This window comes from Hoplias malabaricus, chromosome 13 (assembly GCF_029633855.1).
Source record: "Hoplias malabaricus isolate fHopMal1 chromosome 13, fHopMal1.hap1, whole genome shotgun sequence".
NCBI lineage: Eukaryota > Metazoa > Chordata > Actinopteri > Characiformes > Erythrinidae > Hoplias > Hoplias malabaricus.
The window spans coordinates 23,570,725-23,588,581 of record NC_089812.1 but is presented as its reverse complement, the minus strand read 5'-3'; the positions used below and the strand labels follow the sequence as shown (position 1 = coordinate 23,588,581).

The following is a 17,857-nucleotide window of genomic DNA, read 5'->3' as shown; positions in this document are numbered from 1 at the left end:
TTTTAATCTAAGTAACACTAACCCAGTGACCCCTAGTGTGGTCACAGGTTTAAGAATGTAAAACAGACATTTTCATATACTCTGCACCTTTAAAATGAGGAATTGGAGCAGTGGGAAGCGAGAGTATTTGGAGAAGTGTAGAAATCACATGCTAATGCCACTCAAGGGCTTTGAGTAATCAGAAGAACCAGAGCTGGGAAAAATCTTAGAAGCATTTACAGGTGGGTAATGTGATGGAATATACAGCACTACAGATACGGCACTGTGTAACTGAGGATTGTAGGGAAACCCCCACCCCCGGACAGTGCTGTAAACGTGCACATACACTCTGAAACTAAGGGTAGCCCTGGTGCAAAAACTGCAAATGTAAAGTAGTTACTTTTAAACTGTATCACGTTATTAATGCACCAATTTGACACCACTAATGTAAATATAAGCTCAGACCTCATTTAGCTGAGTGTCAACAATAACAAAGCAGTTGTGTCCCCTAAAAACAACCAAACACTCATCTGCAGATCAACACACACTAACGAACACAAGGAAATTAAATACAATTTTCCCCCTTTTCCCTAAAACTATGCTAAATCAGTCGAGACTGTGCTTATCTTATCCAGCATTTTGGTCACTGGCTAGAGACCCGTACCGTGAAATGTGGTCACCTTTGGGTTGGGGTACCTAGTAGGCTGAGCCGGACCAAATGGGCGGAGCTAGAGACCATGCTGATAACTGATTGGTTAAACACAACTGCTATTTTAAACTATTATTTTGTCTCTTCCTGTGAACCCAGATGCTGAGGAACAGGTGGAGTGCAACAGGGCTGAGCATTTAATTAAAACTATATATTGAAATTGATATTCAGAACTCCTAATCATCGTAATCTTGCACATATATGTATACATATACATATGTTAATTTACTGTCTCTTTAAAACCACACTACTACTATGTCCCATCCAGTCTGAAACATAAGACACAAAATCCTTCATTCATTATATTTGAGGTAAAACATTCAATTAATCGTGATATTGATTTGCGCTCATATCACCCAGCTCTAGAGAAGAACACGAAGATGATCCTCTGCTGCGCTTTTTTTGTTTACATCAGAGCCAAATGAGAACGTCACTTCCCCAAAACATCCCCCAGATGCTCTGCGAACTTTCACTGCTGTGTTAAGTGATGTGAAATGGACACCAGTTCTGGAATAGGGTGCAGAGTGTCCAATGAGGCAAACGGGTGGGGTGTTTCCTTCCATTAAAGGTTGGAGCCAAACTTGCAACACCAAGCATGTTTGACCTGATGTCAACATTTGGACTCAACAAAGAAAACCTGGTCATTAGTGTTAGTAAACTCTGTCTGCTGCTGTGGATACTCACCAGCTGGAACTCCCGGCGGCGGTCGTATGCATTCTGAATGCCGCTGTCTGCCCACAGCGAGCGGATGGAGGGAAGATACTGCAGGAACACCTTTGTCTCCATCATCCCCTGCGTCACATTAGCTCTCGTGTCGAAGGCCATTACCGTCTGGCCATGCTCATGGTTGGCTGGGTCACCCCACGGGATGTGGAGCTTCTCCCTTGCGTCCACCAGAACTCGAACACCTTTGAGACAGGCAGGACAGTTTATATTTAGATCTGAAGTAGATCACAGTTTAAAGTGCAGAATTCAAAATTATAATTCTGTTTGGGACACTAACCCTGACCAGACATGTTTTCAGGAAATGTCCTAAACATGTTTTAAAAATATATATGTAAATACAGAAACATAGTATTACATTACATACATAAATACATAGCAACAAGTGCAGAACGGTGGCGCTACAGGCAGTGTCGTATTCACCGAGCTTCAAGGTCCTGCGAGCCCTGCCTTGTGTCACTGAGGAGTATGGTGTGTTTTCCATTAACACTTTCCCCAAAAAAGACACTGGTTCTCAAACTAGTTCCGTTCCTTTCTTGGAACCACGGTTCTCTCCAGGGATTTCCTCCGCACTTCCAGCAGTTTAGATGGGAACCAAGGATATGTTAGCAGAGATCAACGGACAGGGTCATTGTTTATTTGCCGTTTAGAACAGTTTCAGATCAGGGTGAGATTTGATACACAGTTCTGAGTCCTCGGCCGAGCAGTTGAGAAAAGTAGCCGACATTCTTGGAGTGGTGCTGCCCCAGAAACACACACAGACGGCGCAAGTTCCAGTTTCATTTCCTTTTATTTATTTTTAAAAGATAAATTTATGCTTCATTTCAGACTCAGTTCTTTCGGGAGCTTCTTTATCGTAACTTGCCCACAGACGCCGTCACGTCAAATGTTTGTGTATAACAGACAACAGAAGTTGTGTGCCATGCCCATATGAGGACTTCTGGATCCGAGCAGGATGCCCATAAAAGGAGATGTGGGTGTGAGTGAGATGAGCATCCAATTTACACTCAACTCTATATATGGCTTGATTCAGACTAGAAAACTTTTAGTGATTGACCGATATGGGTTTTTTGATAGCCGATGCCGATTTTTAGACAGCAGTAGTGGCCGATGGCTGATATGTAAAGCCACTATTCCCATTCCTCAGGCAGAGAATAAACTAGAGGCATTACCATGATTTTTTTTTTTTTTTTTTAGAAAACCCTTCAAATTTGTAAAAGAAACAATTTAGAGGTACTGAAATATATATGAAGTGGTCAAAAGCTTATGAAAACCACAAAAAAAATATGTAGGCGCTTGTCTTATTTTTTAAAAAATATGTTAGTGACTATAGACTGAAGAGTTCATGAGTCCCATAACTTTTTCCTTTTTAAACTTGTGTCTCCAGCGTTCTACTTTCATCAGGTAAAATTTGGAGTTGATTTGAAGTTATTCAAGCTGGACAGATGGCCTTTCCAAGTGTCTCTTTAGATCCCAAGTTCTCCATAAGGAAAATGATTACTTTTACTGCAAAAATACAGTGTATATATCTTGTCTAGACCTAATGTCAACATCTTAGTGTTTTTCTTTACTTTCCATGAGAAACTCGTCTCCTGTCCCTCACCAATTGGCCATTTACCCATCACCTAACAGTAAAGACCCTTAGTTATGGTGCATTTTATTCTGATGTACTGAGTTTATTTCTCACCAAGTACAGTGTTCCTTTAAATGACTGACGTGTTAAAAGGCGAGAGCTGCACTCTGATTGGCTGTAGAGCAAGGCAACCTCCCCCACCCCACCTGCTGTATTTCAAAGTGGTGGAAATGTAACTACTTTTATTGACTTGATTATTGTTTGTGAAGACAAGAACAGGACCGTTTGAGTCTCTCTCACGGTGTCTGGGTCTGTTAGGCGCTGAAAACATATGCGCTCTGCTGCATGTTTCTCCTTCCTCCTTAGGTGCGCATCGCCATAACTCTGCCCATGATTGGTCTACAGACCTGATTGACATGTGCTCCACAGGGATCATATTTTAATTATTTTTTGAAAAATGTGTACTATTTTTTGGCCAGCACTCTTGACACAAACATGAGGATTACTCACGAACGATTTGACAGAGACTCAGATTTAATCTCACTTTGAAGGGGACTAAGGTAAGCGCTGCTGTGGTAACTTTGTATGTGAGCCGCTTGTGGGCTCTTCAGGCTTCAAGAAGCAGCGGTTTTGTCATTAATGAGGAAGAAACCTGAAGTTTGGAATATCTTTTTTTTTTTGGCTTTAATCCCTTAGTCCTACATTTTAGCATATATCCTCGTGATCCTGAGAATCTGCCCGTTCGATTGGTGTATGATATGTACACACTGACTCAAATATTGCGCCGTGAAATATCTGAAAATCTGTACTGTCTCTAATATATTTGCATAACAATTTCTAGTAACATAGCAAAAATAATTATTTATCTAGTGAGATTATATATAAAATGAGTAGATTTTCACTGAAATTCAGTGACTAAGCTTTAAATTGATACACTAACTGTCGACTTTGGACCTGTAGTGCTTCAGATATACTGACGGATAAAAGAGTTTTTATTTATTTATTTATTTTTTATAGGCGTCGCCTATGAGCAAAATAAGAGACTAAATAACGCTGGGTATCTAGGTTACAACTATCAACTCAGTCGTTTATGATGCAGATTATTGAGTGTATGTTACAAAGAGCAGCCAGTAACAAATAGTGAGAGCTGAAGAGAAAATAATTCATACAGTTTTCTCTGATGAGATGGCATGCAGCTACAGCTTGGAGCTTTGTACTCATGTAATTGTGCTCAATGATGTCTACCTGTAAGATGACGAAATGGACGCAAGGGACGCTCTAACAGACATAATGACGGAGCTGCCCACAGCATTGTCAGTGTGTGTTGTGTAAATATTGGCCTGTTGCGCTAATATATCGGCCAATGCCAATTATATAAAAAATGCCAAAAATCGGCCAGCCGATATCGGTCGATAACTAGCTACACACATACACAGATGCAAATACCCTGGCACCCAGCCCACACGTTTCATCTCTTCTTCACATCTAAATGAGTGAAAGTACTGAAATAAAACTGTGCTGCTTCACACTGCCCCAACCAGCTGAACAACCCTGAAGTAGTGATGAGGACACAGATGAAGTCAGAAGGCGGCATGCTGACCTTAAGCTCTGCTGATGATTAGCTCATGTGGCCTAAACTTCACAAAGCAAAACCAAACAAGTCTTCAACCAAGAGCTCTGTGTAGGTGTCTCAAAAAAATCACATTAACGACTTATTAAATAAATGATATGTTTTGAGCTCTGTATGGCCCATTGTGATTATTTTTGTGAAAGAATGTATTTAAGCCTCTCGCTTTGTTCTGCTCTCTGGTCTCTCTGTACTGGAGCTGTTATGTGGATTTGTTTAAAAACTGTGACTTTATTATATTTATGTTTAATTTTTTTAGTATATATAAATTCCAATTCCATTATTCTTATTTTCTTATTTTATTATTCTATATTTTATCCTAAAATAACATTGTTTTTTAAAGTGGTATAATTGCATTAATATATTATCTTTATATTAGTGGTGTCAAATGGTCTGAAAAAATTACTACTTTTTAATCACAATTATTATCTGGTATAATTATATCGACCACAACAACTGTTATTGTGACAGGCCTAGCTCAATATAGTGTTAACAACATCAGACCCTTCTTGCACTCATTTTGGTGTCCCTACAGGCCATAAAATAGGTCAAGCATGTTTACACACACACACAATCTTATATTAAATCATTCACAAATTAACTAAACCTTATGTTAAAATTAACCATTTAAACCACTCTTAGGGCTAAACGATTCGTGGAAAATATTAAACCCTAATTTTTCTACCCATATAAGTCATAGCACATGCAGTATTGGCAGCATCTGACTGGTCTAAATCTCCTTCACAGCCTGTTTACCAGACGTCTAACACTGTTTTTAAAGCTGCTGCCTACTTTATCGTTGTTTTAAATCTATGTCAGGCGTATTCCAACCCATTCCTCCAGACCTCACTCCACTGTTTTCCACTCTTTGAGACCTTGAGTTCACAGACTCTGTGTTAAGACAAAGCAACACTGTCGTTGACACAGACTACTATTAAAACAGCAGCTACGGTGAATCTTTCCAACTGTGATTACGATATAAAATGATTACGGTTCCTTTCTCTGCCATAAACATCAGTAGCACTTTGTTAACCCTCTGGACGTGATCTCAGGTTCATTCCAGGCTACAGAGTCCATTCGTCTTAAAAGCCCATTAGTAGAAGGCTAATCTGAAGCTGGGTCGATAGCTGCAGCTCATAGATGTACATTAGTGAAAGATAAGAGTTGCCTTGCATTAAAAAGTCATGCCTTATACAAAGCTCACTGTTCGATCCATGCGGAGGACAGAGCCTAGGCTAAAGCTAGCTTGTTCATTCTGGAGTTTCAGAAGAGAGAATATCTGCAGTGTCTGGGAGGTAACACCACCCACAGAGTGCTCTCAACATATGGGAGGTGAAAGCAGAATACAATGGGCATCTATATACAAATAGAGCTAAAAAGTTATTCTCCCTTTTCTCCACAGTGGTTCTTAATGAAACAATGTGCTTTGGTCAAAACCTCACAATCCCCACAGCAGTGTTCTCCCCCTGTCTAAACAGCCTTGTTCAGAATGCCCGCTTTCAGCACCTGTCCCTTTAAATGATAATGAGCTGCTCACTGTTCACCCCGACCCACAGCAGTGAGTAACGAAGAGCAGGAGCTCTGGTTTTTAGCTGGTTATGCTCAGTACTCTTTCTTATTCATTCTCCTTTTTTATCCAGTGCTCTTAATTCTCTGTTTTGCTGCAGTTAACCCTCGAATTTGAGCTCTCACAAACACAGTTCTAGCACTGTGATTGGACAGATTCAGATGAGAGATTGGGGCAATGCTAAAGTCTCTGCACTTGACATCAGAAGCGGAGGCTCTTTTCATCCTATGTTTTCTGACTTAGGCAGCACACAGAAAACTGACTAGGTGGTCTTGTTTCAAAGTGGATTGGTGGGCTCCAGATCGACACATTAAATGTAATCACACACTGGACAAAAGTTTTCTTCATAATACACCCCTTTAAAGATCATCTTTCAGTGTGGTCAGGTAAATAGAAAGAACAATCAGCACCTCTACTGCAAAAGCTAGTAAAAACACTTTGTGAACTCCAGGATGTAACTCACTTTCACTTCACTACAGCTGCACAACACACACACTTCTGTATAAACACAGCTATATGCCCTTGTTAAAATCGCAGGGTTTCAGAGTGAAAAATTCCCTACTCCAGAGTAAGAATACATCACATTGCATTAAAAAAAATAAAATAAAAAACAAACAAAAAAAATTTTCCAACAATTTTCTCTCTCACACGAGCCTATGGTCAAAAAGGCCAATGCCAATAGTGTGCCAGGGAGTTATAAATCACACAGAACTGCATTTCTTGAAATCAGTGCTCAACCCAGAATATCTGGGATGAGTTGGAGTGGTGTGTGTCAGATCCAGAATTAATCACCAACACCAGCCCCTGACCCTCACTGATGTTTATGCGGCTAAATACCACCAGCTCCTCACAGCAATGTTGCAACATCTACTGTATAGCCATTCCAGGAGAGTAAAGAGAAACACACTCCTGATTAATGCCTCTTCATTTTGCAAAAGATTAATGAGAATGTATTATTACAGTTCATTTTTATCTGTTATTGTCTGGATATTTTAATAAGAACTCAACACACACACACACAAACAACACAACCACCAGTCAAAGTCTGAGGCAGATAATCCACCAGTTTTTATTCCCCAAAGGTTTCTCTAAATCACACGACTCTAATAAACTATAACATAAACAACAGCAGGATGCAGCACGCTGGGACCAGCTCAGCAGAGAATAAACAGAATCACGACCCGAGTGAACAGAACTCACAGCTGCATCAGGGCCTCTCAACAAACATCACTCAGCCCCTTCTGTCTGTTTATAATAAACGACAGCACCATCAGACCCTCACAGGAACGTTCTTTCAGCTCATGTAAAGCCATATAGTCTCTGTCAGACAGTGATTAACCCCTAAATACCCCTCTGTGTTCACAATCACAGAAGTAGAAATTCTTTCAAATATAAAATGTCCACTAACACGTTAAAAACTGCCACATTTTCAAGTCTGCATTCAGCACATACTGACCTACGAATATGCAATTAGTCCCGCCTCCATCTCGACCAACCCCTCCATCGCATGGTTATGATAAAAACAAAAAAAATCCCTTGTTTAGTGCATGTGGAGTCAAACAACCCACACACTGTGAAACAAGACCACCCAGTCAGTTTTTTGTTTGCTGCCCAAGTCAGAAAATATGGGATAAAACGATCCATTCTGATTCTGCTCTTTTTTGACGTCAAGTGCAGAACGTTTAGAACGCTGTTGAACCCACATTTATGTGAAAGCGCAAATATGATGTTAAAAGCAGCAAAACAGACAACTATGGATAAATAAGAGCACTGAGTAAAAACGGAGAAAACGAGAACTAAGAAGAAAGAGAACCCAGCAAAAACGGCTAAAATCCAGAGCTTCTGCTCCACGCTCCTCCCTGCTGTGCGCTAGGGTGGAGGTGAACAGCAAGTGGCTCATTAACATTTAAAGGAATGAAAGCGGCCTCTCTGAACAGGGTTATTTAGACAGGGGACTTGTGGGGTTGGACCAGGTCTCAGATGTTTTATTAAGAACCAGGACTGTGTTCATCTGTGGGGAAGGAGGGACCTATGCTCCCCCAATCACAGCTCAACATGCTTGGAGGAAAAAAACAACAATCCCAGATGTGGCATGGCATCCAATTGTGTGTGAGAGTAAGTGAGAAACTATCCTACCCTGTCAAAAAGAACAAGGCCAGTTGTGCTCTCTTGGCCTCTCAGACTCAAAAGGCTGAGGTTTCACAGAGGATCGAACCGGCGCCTTCCAGATGATCAAACCTAGACTTGAACCACTTAGGGTTAGGGCTAGTCAACCAAACACAATGTGTAGAGGAGACTAAAAATTTCTGCCCCTAGTGGTCTCCTGAAAAAGCCCTGAGCAAACATTTTCCACCTTGCATTTGCTGACACTGAATATTTAGTTGCCCAATAGAGATTTTAAAGGAGGAACGCAAAAGACTGCAAACTCATCATGACTCTACAAATATGAAGAGAGAAACGATGAGCATCAGTTCATCAATTAAACACACCCTGAAAGAGAGTTACTACTAATGAATTTGCCTCATACACACACCATGAATTATCCCAAAACACTGAGAGTAAAAATAATTAAGGTTTCACTGAATAATTAATTAATGTCACTTATTTATTCAGTCATACAAGAGTTCATACACTCACCCAGTCACTCACACTAGTTTCAAACAGTCTTCAGTGTGTGTGTTTCGACAGTGGGAGGAATCAGAGCAGCTGTAGGAAACCCACACAGACACAGGGAGAACATACCACACTCCTCAAAGGCTCCCGAGGAGAGGATCACACCAAGGACACAACAGCTGTGTGACACTCAATAGACAATATGGCTTAGGGCACCATAGAGATACTTTGAAGAATCTCACTCATTACTCTGAGTCGTCATCAGATTCATGTCCTCCACACACTAGTAGCGAGAGATGTGAATCTGTCAGGAAACCTCCACTCTGCACTGAGTGGAAATCCCCCATGCCTAATCAGCGTTATATAACACCACCCTGATCATCTATCACATCCCCTTTTCAGGGAAGTATGAGTAAACACACATCCAGGAGTCCACCTTAACTTCGACACGCATCCCTGTGTGCACGAGGGGCAGCGTGACAGTATTAATAATTCCCTCCCATGCTTGGTCTATTTTAAAACAGCTCACTGACTAACACTGGAAAACCTTAGTTGTGTTTACTGTCAAATTATCTCCACAGAAGCCAAAGATTAATTTCATCCATGGGCATCCATACATAAACAATATACTCAAGCTCAAAGTCAATATTCCACCCAATTAAATCCTCCTTGCTTTACAACAGGGCTATTAAAACTCAGTGAGATCAGATTTTGAGACGACACCGAATACATTTCTGAGGAAGAGCTGTGGGAGTGGAAAATCAACCAGGGACCACATGCCAAAAAACATGTAGAGCAGAGCTGAGTAGGTACCATGCAATGAAAAAGCACCAAAAGAATCTCTTCAGATTTCTGGACTTCAAGACCCTGTAACACCCACTGGTTTAGAACCGGTCACAAAATGACCATAGCCTGCTCCATCTGTCTCCAAACACTGAGCTTTATTCTGATGCAAGACATGCTGTCCTCCCTCTCATGTCCCTCTCACTCTCTAGTGAACTGACCACAATGCCCTCACTCTCATGTCTCTCTCACTATAGTGTCCTCAGTCTCACGTCTCTCTAGTGAACCAACCATGCTGTCCTCACTCTCACATCCCTCTTGCTCTCTCTAGTGAACCAGCCACGCTGTCCTCGCTCTTATGTCCCTCACACACTCTAGTGAAACAACCACGCTGTCTTCACTCTCACATCCCTCAAGTGAACTGACCACTGTCCTCCCTTTCACTCTCTAGTGAACCAACCATGCTGTCCTCACTCTCACGGCCCTCTTGCTCTCTCTCTAGTGAACCAACCACTCTGTCCTCATTCTCACTGCCCTTTCGCTTTCTCTAGTAAACTGAACACACTGTCCTTGAAATAAGTTTTGTCCAGGCAATACTTAATAAACTTCAGAATAAACTCGTCATAAATCAACATCTCAGATGTCAGCAGAGTGTCCAGATCCGTTGACTGTAATGACTTTTAGAGTAGACTTACCCTTGGCCGGTTGCCCTGGCCTGAGCTGACATTTCACTTAACGTTCAGGACCCGAGCATGTTCACACCAACAGGCTACAGCTTTAAGACTAGAATAAAGGTGCTGTTACTCAGCACCACAGAACTGTGGCTTATTTAGTCATTTTGTAGCAGCATGCATGCACATGACCTGCTGTCAATGTCTGTAAAGAAATAACGACCCTCTGTCTAAATCCTTTGCACAGCCAAGCCATATCAAACAAACACATTAAAATGTCATGGAAAACCGAACTTCCATCGCACTTTTCAAACCAGATTCTGGTGTGGTACAAAATGCTAGTGCATATACAGAAAAAAAACGTGAAACAGCATGTTTTAAAATGTATTGTTTTTATGATGTCATTAAAATCATATTTACAGAAATTTACCTACTAAGTGTACAAATGCCCCACCCACTAATGGTGATGTCACTAGATAAGGATTTTAAGGCTATAAGGTGTTTCAGCCCACACTACTTGTCAAAATAGGCCCAGCCTTCAGTCTTTTAAAAAGAGCTCATTTACATATTCATTCGCATACAGTCTCATTTTAGAGAAGTGTGAAAAAGTCATGTAAAAATTAATAATGACTAGTTTTGGTAGCTAAATCACACATGTGCAAAGGGCTGACATGGGCCTTTAAATATATTCACACAAAAACAACAAAACACTGTTTTTATATACAAAGTCTTTGTATTTAAAGCTGCAATTCCAAAAAAAGTATATTAGTTTAATTTCCCTTTTATAATTTATTATATGCAAATTAACTCTTTTGTATTCGGGCTCTCAAATGTGCATAGGTTTAAAAGCAGCTGGGGGCTGAAATGCTTCTTATAACTTCCTTCTCTGCCAGAGTTAAAGGCTATAAGGCTGTAGGGTTTAATTCAGTGTGAATGAGCAGTCCTTGTGACGTCACAAAAACTTGAAACAGGCTGTTAATACAGCTTAATTTCCATGAATATGGTATGGGAGACCTGTTTTATAAATTAAAATTTTTACGTATTTCAAAAGTACCAATCTCTGAAAAAGGGTAAAACTGGATTTTTAAGTCCTATTTACATCAAGTATGATTCCTTCAAAAGAAAAAAAATACTGATGAGATTATTAACATAGTGGAACCTTCAGACCTATTTTTTTTTTTGAGTTTTTTGTTTGTTTTTTTTGCTCAACAGTCTGAAATCGAGGAAGGACACTGGAAGAGGAAGAAGAAATTGATCCATTGAGTAGATTAATTTATAATTTTACTTTAAACACTTCAACTAAACAACACTAGGCTCTGCTTCTGAGTGTTGCTCCTCATTAAAAAAAAAAGATCATATTTTCTTTAACTGCTGCACCTCAATATTCAGCATGTTGCTTGTTCTTTCTGCTCATTTGCTTGCTCTGCCTGATTTTAAAGCATCCGTAAAATGCTGAAAAAAAGAACAGGTCCTAATTCAAAATCTGATGCAGTGTTGCAGTCCATTAGCTTTGGACTCTGTGTGAAAGACAACAGATTTCACCTGTTGCTTTAAAATCTGTTTCAAGTTGTCCTTGCTAAAAAGATCTAAGTCTTTTCAGTTTGAGGTATGAATAACAGAAAAATAACAGCCTTTGCCTGTTTTTTAAGTTGTTTTAAAATGTATATTTGTTAAACATGTCATTTACAACACAGCACTCACTTTTTCTAGATCTGCTATCATGTTTTCAGTTTACATTTTTTTATAAACTGCAAAAGGAATCTGCGATGTGTTACTTCCATTAATGCTTTATTTAACAACATAAGCACAAAGAAATATTTAGAATTTTGTCTCTGAACAACTCGACTGTATTTTGTAAATATAGACACATCTAGAATCAGATGGCTGCAAACACATTGAGCTCCATGAAATTTCCTTTAAACACTGTTTAACCATTTCAGAACAAAGGAGATGCATCACTGCAGCTTTGCCAGTGGAATTTTTACAAATTCTTGCTTGACAAGACTTTAGCTGTGACACCTGTTACAACTATACAGTAAAAAGCAGAGTCGCCTGTGGGCTGGAAGGTCAGGTTCATTCAGAAGTGGTGTCTGACACAGACAGAGATTTCTCAGTCCCGAGATTTTCTTCCCGAGTCTCCCACATTGTTATGGGCAGTAGACGGTGAGAGACCTAAACTGAGATCTCATGCTGGGAAATGTTCTTTTTGGACTGTTTGATTCTCTCACAAAGTTTGGCTCAAAATGGTGACCACGCCCCTCTCTGCTGCAGAGACTGACCCTTTGGTGGATGCTCCTTTAATCCATTTTTTATTCTCCTGTTTATAGAAGAACACTTCAAAACAGTGGAAATAGAATATTCTACAATTCCATCGCTCTTATTTCACTTCCGCCCTGAGTTTTTTTTTGTTTTTGTTTTTTTTTTTGAGCATACTGCAGGCGTTAGTTTCCAAATGTGTTCATATTCACAAAACAGTAAAGTGATTTATGGACACATCTGACATTTTTTTTAAATCTCTGTTTAATGATAAATGCTCAAAGAAAGATAACACATCGCAGATTCCCGTTTCTACTAGTTTGCAAAATGTCCACTTTCCCCAAAATGGGCTTTAATCAGCACTTAACATTTCAGTATTTGGAATCAACAGAACGCATATAAAAACTATTTCTTTGTTGTCTAAGGTGTCATAAAAGCTTTATTTAACTGCCCTTGTTAAATTATTTAACTCAATCTGTCCTAACAATTTTCTGTATTAAGGACAAACAAAAAATCTAAACGTTTTTGCCTGTTGTAATTTTAAAAAGTTACCTTTGTTAAAACCTTTATGTATGACCCAGCACTAAGTTCTTCAAAATGCACTTTAAGGCTTTAAAACCACATCGTGTCCAAATGCTCCGTTCCACCTTAAAAGGCGGCAGTTTACATTGTGGGCGCCTGGTGTTTAAGGTGGAACCGAAATTTGGAAATTCAAATAACAGTCCAGAGAGTAAAACGTTCTAGGTTTTTGTCTATAGGCACCTTCTCAGTCCCGGGCTGTTTATTTAAAGTGGAAAAAGTAATGTTTTATTGCCTATATAAAGCAGCAACTCGTGTTTTTAGGAGCTAAACCGTTACTCGGTTAACTCGGCAACATGGGCGTTTTCTTCCACTTTTTTCAGTTAGCTTAGCGTAGGCGACGCTGCTCGCGAGCGAGCGCGGAAAAGCGCGCAAACAAAGAAGCAGAGGGACAAACAAACATACAAACAAATAAACAAACGGGGACGGGAGGGGCGGAACCAAGCAGGAGCGAAGGAGAACCTTTGATAACGTTGCTGTAGATCGTGGCCCTGAAGTCCTCTTTAGCGCGCTGGTCGAAGTCGTGTCCGTGGATGATGCGCATCTGCTTGAGGAAGGTTGACTTGCCGCTTTCTCCGGCGCCGAGCAGCAGTATCTTCACCAGCCGCTTCACGTACGTTTTGTCCCGGGAAATGCATCTGTCAATCTCCTTGGACTTGCGCAGCTGCTCCGCCTCGTTGCTGTTCAGCACGCATTTGGGAAAACACACAGAGAAAAAGGAGCGCGACGGCAGGAAATCCGCCATCTTACACACAGCTCACTTCATCGAGGAGCTGCACACACATTCACGCAGACTCTCTCTCTCTTGCACAGACACACTCAAACACACACACCCACACGGAGAGAGAGAGAACAGCAGTGGCGGATATGAAGCACTGAACCGACACTTTCTCACGGAAGAGCTTAAGGCTCTTTCCTACTGAATCACTAAAACAGACTCCTTCTCACTGAATCAATAGAATTCATTCTTATTATTGAATCTCTGAAATTGACTCTTGTTTTCTGTATGTCTAGAATTGACTTCTTCTTTCTGACGCTCTGGAAGTTACTCCTTCTTATCGAATCTCTAGAATTGACACCCTCTTACTGATTCTCTGGAACTGACTCATTCTCTTTGAATCTCTGGAACTGACTCCCCAAAGAATCATTTGATCTGACTCCCCATTGATTCACTAGACCCGACTCTTCACTGAATCACTAGAACTGACTTCTTCTCAATGAATTACTGAAACCAATGATTTCTCGCTGAATCTCTAGAACCGACTCACCAAGTGGAATTTTTAGTCTTTTCTAGCTATATCCACGATAACGTAATAAAACAACAATTAAAACCCATCTCGATTGTAAATCTAGTGTTTATTCTAATTTAATGAAAGTGGTGTTAATTTAGTTTGACGGCTTCACACACTTACCCAGTCACTCACACATGAGGAGAGTTTCACATGTGTCCAAAACTGTTCCCTATTCACTAGTGTACTGTTTCGGGATTTCGCCATATTGTAATAGGGTATAAAAACGTTAAAATGTGGACACATTTCAGTGCACTCAAACAATCCCACGATGCACTGCAAATGTTTTGTACAACGCATACACACTAGCTGGCACTGGTGGATAGTGGAAACCCATAATGCATGGTGCTGTTTGGTAAAAAAAAAACAATAAAAAAACACACGAGGTAGTGCCTGGAATCGTTCACCCTCTTGAATTCAGTTCCCTATAATAGAGCACTATTAGGAAACCCACACAGACACAGGAAGAACACACCATACTCCTCAAAGACAGAAACCAGAGGTGATTAACCAACCCGGACAACTGCGGTTAAGCCAGACGCCGTTTGAGAAAACACGGTTACACTAGCCGTACGTCAGATTTTAGTGCGCGTATACTAGTGACAGACCGGTAATAGTCGATGCGCGTGAAGACCTGAAAGTAAGCCCTTAATTTTAAAGGAAAAGTAACGGCATTTAAGCAGTTTATATATTGGTCATTTCTAGTAAGTAGTCCATACAATCAACAGATATCAGTTTAGGGTTTACTACACTATGTATGAAAATATGTAAAATAATATATAAAATATGAAGTGATTTTACTGTAAAGTTTTTGAGTAAATAGCATTCAAACTTCCCATAATTTTCCATTGTTTTTAATGATGACTCAAGTTTGATGCTTTATACAATGGTTATTTTGAATAGGTAGTCCATAAAATCAATCCATATACCAATTCAGTGTTTGCCATACTATGTACCTATAAAATATGAAGTGATTCTACTGTATAGTTTTTGAGTAAATGACATTCAAAATCACAATATTTGTCCATTGTTTTTGAACGTGTCAAATTCACTGCTTTATAATATGATAATTTCTAATAAGTAGTCTACACAACCAACATATATCAGTTCTGTGTTTGCCATACCATGTACCTATGAAATATGAAGTGATTTTACTGTATAGTATTTATGTAAATGACATTCAAATTCCCCATAATTGTCCATTGTTTTTTTAACCTGAGCCAAGTTCATTGCTTTATAATATGGTCATTTCTAATAAGTAGTCCATACAACCAACAGATATCAGTTCTGTGTTTGCCACACTATGTACCTATAAAATATAAAGTGGTTTTACTGTATAATTTTTGAGTAAGTGACATTCAAAATCACAATAATTCTCCATTGTTTTTAATGATGATATTATAAAACAGTGAACTTGACTCATGTTAAAAAACAATGGACAGTTATGGGGGATTTGAATATTATTTACATAAAAACTATACAGAAAATCACTTTATATTTCATAGGTACATAGTGTGGTACACACTGACCTGATATCTGTTGGTTGTATGGACTACTTATTAGAAATTACCATATTATAAAGCAGTAAACTTGAGTAATCATTAAAAACAATGAAGAATTATTGTGATTTTAAATGTAGTTTATTCAAGAAATATACAGTAAAATCACTTCATATTTCATAGGTACACAGTTTTATGGACTACTTATTAGAAATTACCATATTATAAAACATCAAATTTGAGTCATCATTAAAAACAATGGAGTATTATGGGGAATTTGAATAGCATTTATTCAAAAACTATACAGTAAAATCACTTAATATTTCATAGATACATAGTATAGTAAACTCTAAACTGATATCTGTTGGTTGTGTGGACTACTTATTCAAAATAAACATTTTATAAAGCTGTAAACTTGAGTCATCATTAAAAACAATGGAAAATTATGGGGATTTGAATGTCATTTACTCAAACGCTATACAGTAAAATCACTTCATATTTCATAGGTACATTGTATAGTAAACTCTGAACTGATATCTGTTGGTTGTGTGGACTACTTATTAGAAATGACCATATTATAAAGCAGTGAACTTGACTCATGTTTAAAAAAACAATGGACAATTATGGGGAACTTGAATGCCATTTACATAAAAAACTATACAGTAAAATCACTTCATATTTCATAAGTATATAGTGTGGTACATACTGAACTGATATCTGTTGGTTGTGTGGACTTCTTATTCAAAATAACCATATTATAAAGCAGTAAACTTGAGTTAAAAATAAAAACAGTGGACAATTATGGGGATTTTGAATGTAATTTACTCAAAAGCTATACAGTAAAATCACTTCATATTTCATAGGTACATAGTATGGCAAACACAGAACTGATATCTGTTGGTTCTATGAAATACTTATTAGAAATGACCAATATATAAACCGGTTAAATGCTGTTACTTTCTTTAAAATGAAGGACATAAGCTCAGGTGTTCACGCGCATTGAGTATTACCGCTCTGTCACTAGTATACGCGCACAAAAATCTGACGTGCGGCTAGTTTAACCCTGTTTTCTCAAACGGCGGCTGGCTTAACCGCAATCCAGGACTGGAGAGGGAGTAGGGACCTGAGGAGACCCTGCAGCTGTGCTGTTTTTAAACTTCACTATACAACATAGGCTATCACATTAATCCACTCCCAGTCACAAGGTTCACATCTTATCCAGGCAGTTATGCATGATGTTGACTTGGCTTTTTATTTTAGAATCTTTTGCCAAAATATTGTATGCATTACAGAGAGCTCATATAATTATCTCATACACAAGAATCTGAATTGTTCACAGTGGTGGTGAATGGAGACTGTGTGGATGTCTGTGTTAATGTAAACATTTGTGTGTGTCAACTCAAACCAGAAAAACTGCCCCGGGTGGGTGATGTCATGTGGGGCACGTGTGACAGGACACCCATGACCTAAAGATTAGAAAGTTGGGCTTGGACATGAAAGATTGTTGGTTCGATCCACTTGACTGGCAGGAAAATTGGGGCAGGAGGAATTAAGGAATAGCACTTTCTATTTCCTCAACATCCACAGCTGAAATGCCTTTGAGCACCTAACTCACAACTGCTCCACACGGGTGTGTGTGTGTGTGTGTGTGTGTGTGTGTGAGAGAGAGAGAGAGAGAGAGAGAGAGAGAGAGAGAGAGAGAGAGAGAGAGAGAGTTCAATGCACCTATTGTTCCGCTGTGTGTGTGTGTGTATTCACTGCCATGGATGGGTTAAATGTGGAGTCACAATTTCGTTGTAATGCTATGCAATGAAAGTAAAAGCATGTTTCACGTTAATCATCCATTCATTCATTATCTGTAACCGCTTATCCAGTGCAAGTCAACGACATGTCAGTGGATCAGTAAAGCTGTTTTGGCGACGCCTAGAAGCTGCGGCTGGTACTGCACCGCATCGGGTTGCTCACTGTGTCCGGTGAGCTTGTTCAGAG

General features: G+C 39.4%; 1 protein-coding gene across 1 annotated transcript in view; it reads right to left on the bottom strand.

The window, feature by feature from the left end:
- gna13b (guanine nucleotide binding protein (G protein), alpha 13b) overlaps nt 1-14,218 on the bottom strand; it is a 29,705-nt gene extending 15,487 nt beyond the window's left edge. Inside the window, exons 1-2 of the mRNA XM_066642978.1 lie at nt 13,543-14,218; nt 1,373-1,596 (exon numbers count right to left, since the gene is read on the bottom strand). Coding sequence (XP_066499075.1) covers nt 1,373-1,596; nt 13,543-13,825 — 507 coding nt within the window. The 5' untranslated portion in view covers nt 13,826-14,218. The remainder of the gene's footprint in view (nt 1-1,372; nt 1,597-13,542) is intronic.
- Between the last annotated feature and the right edge of the window lie 3,639 nt (nt 14,219-17,857).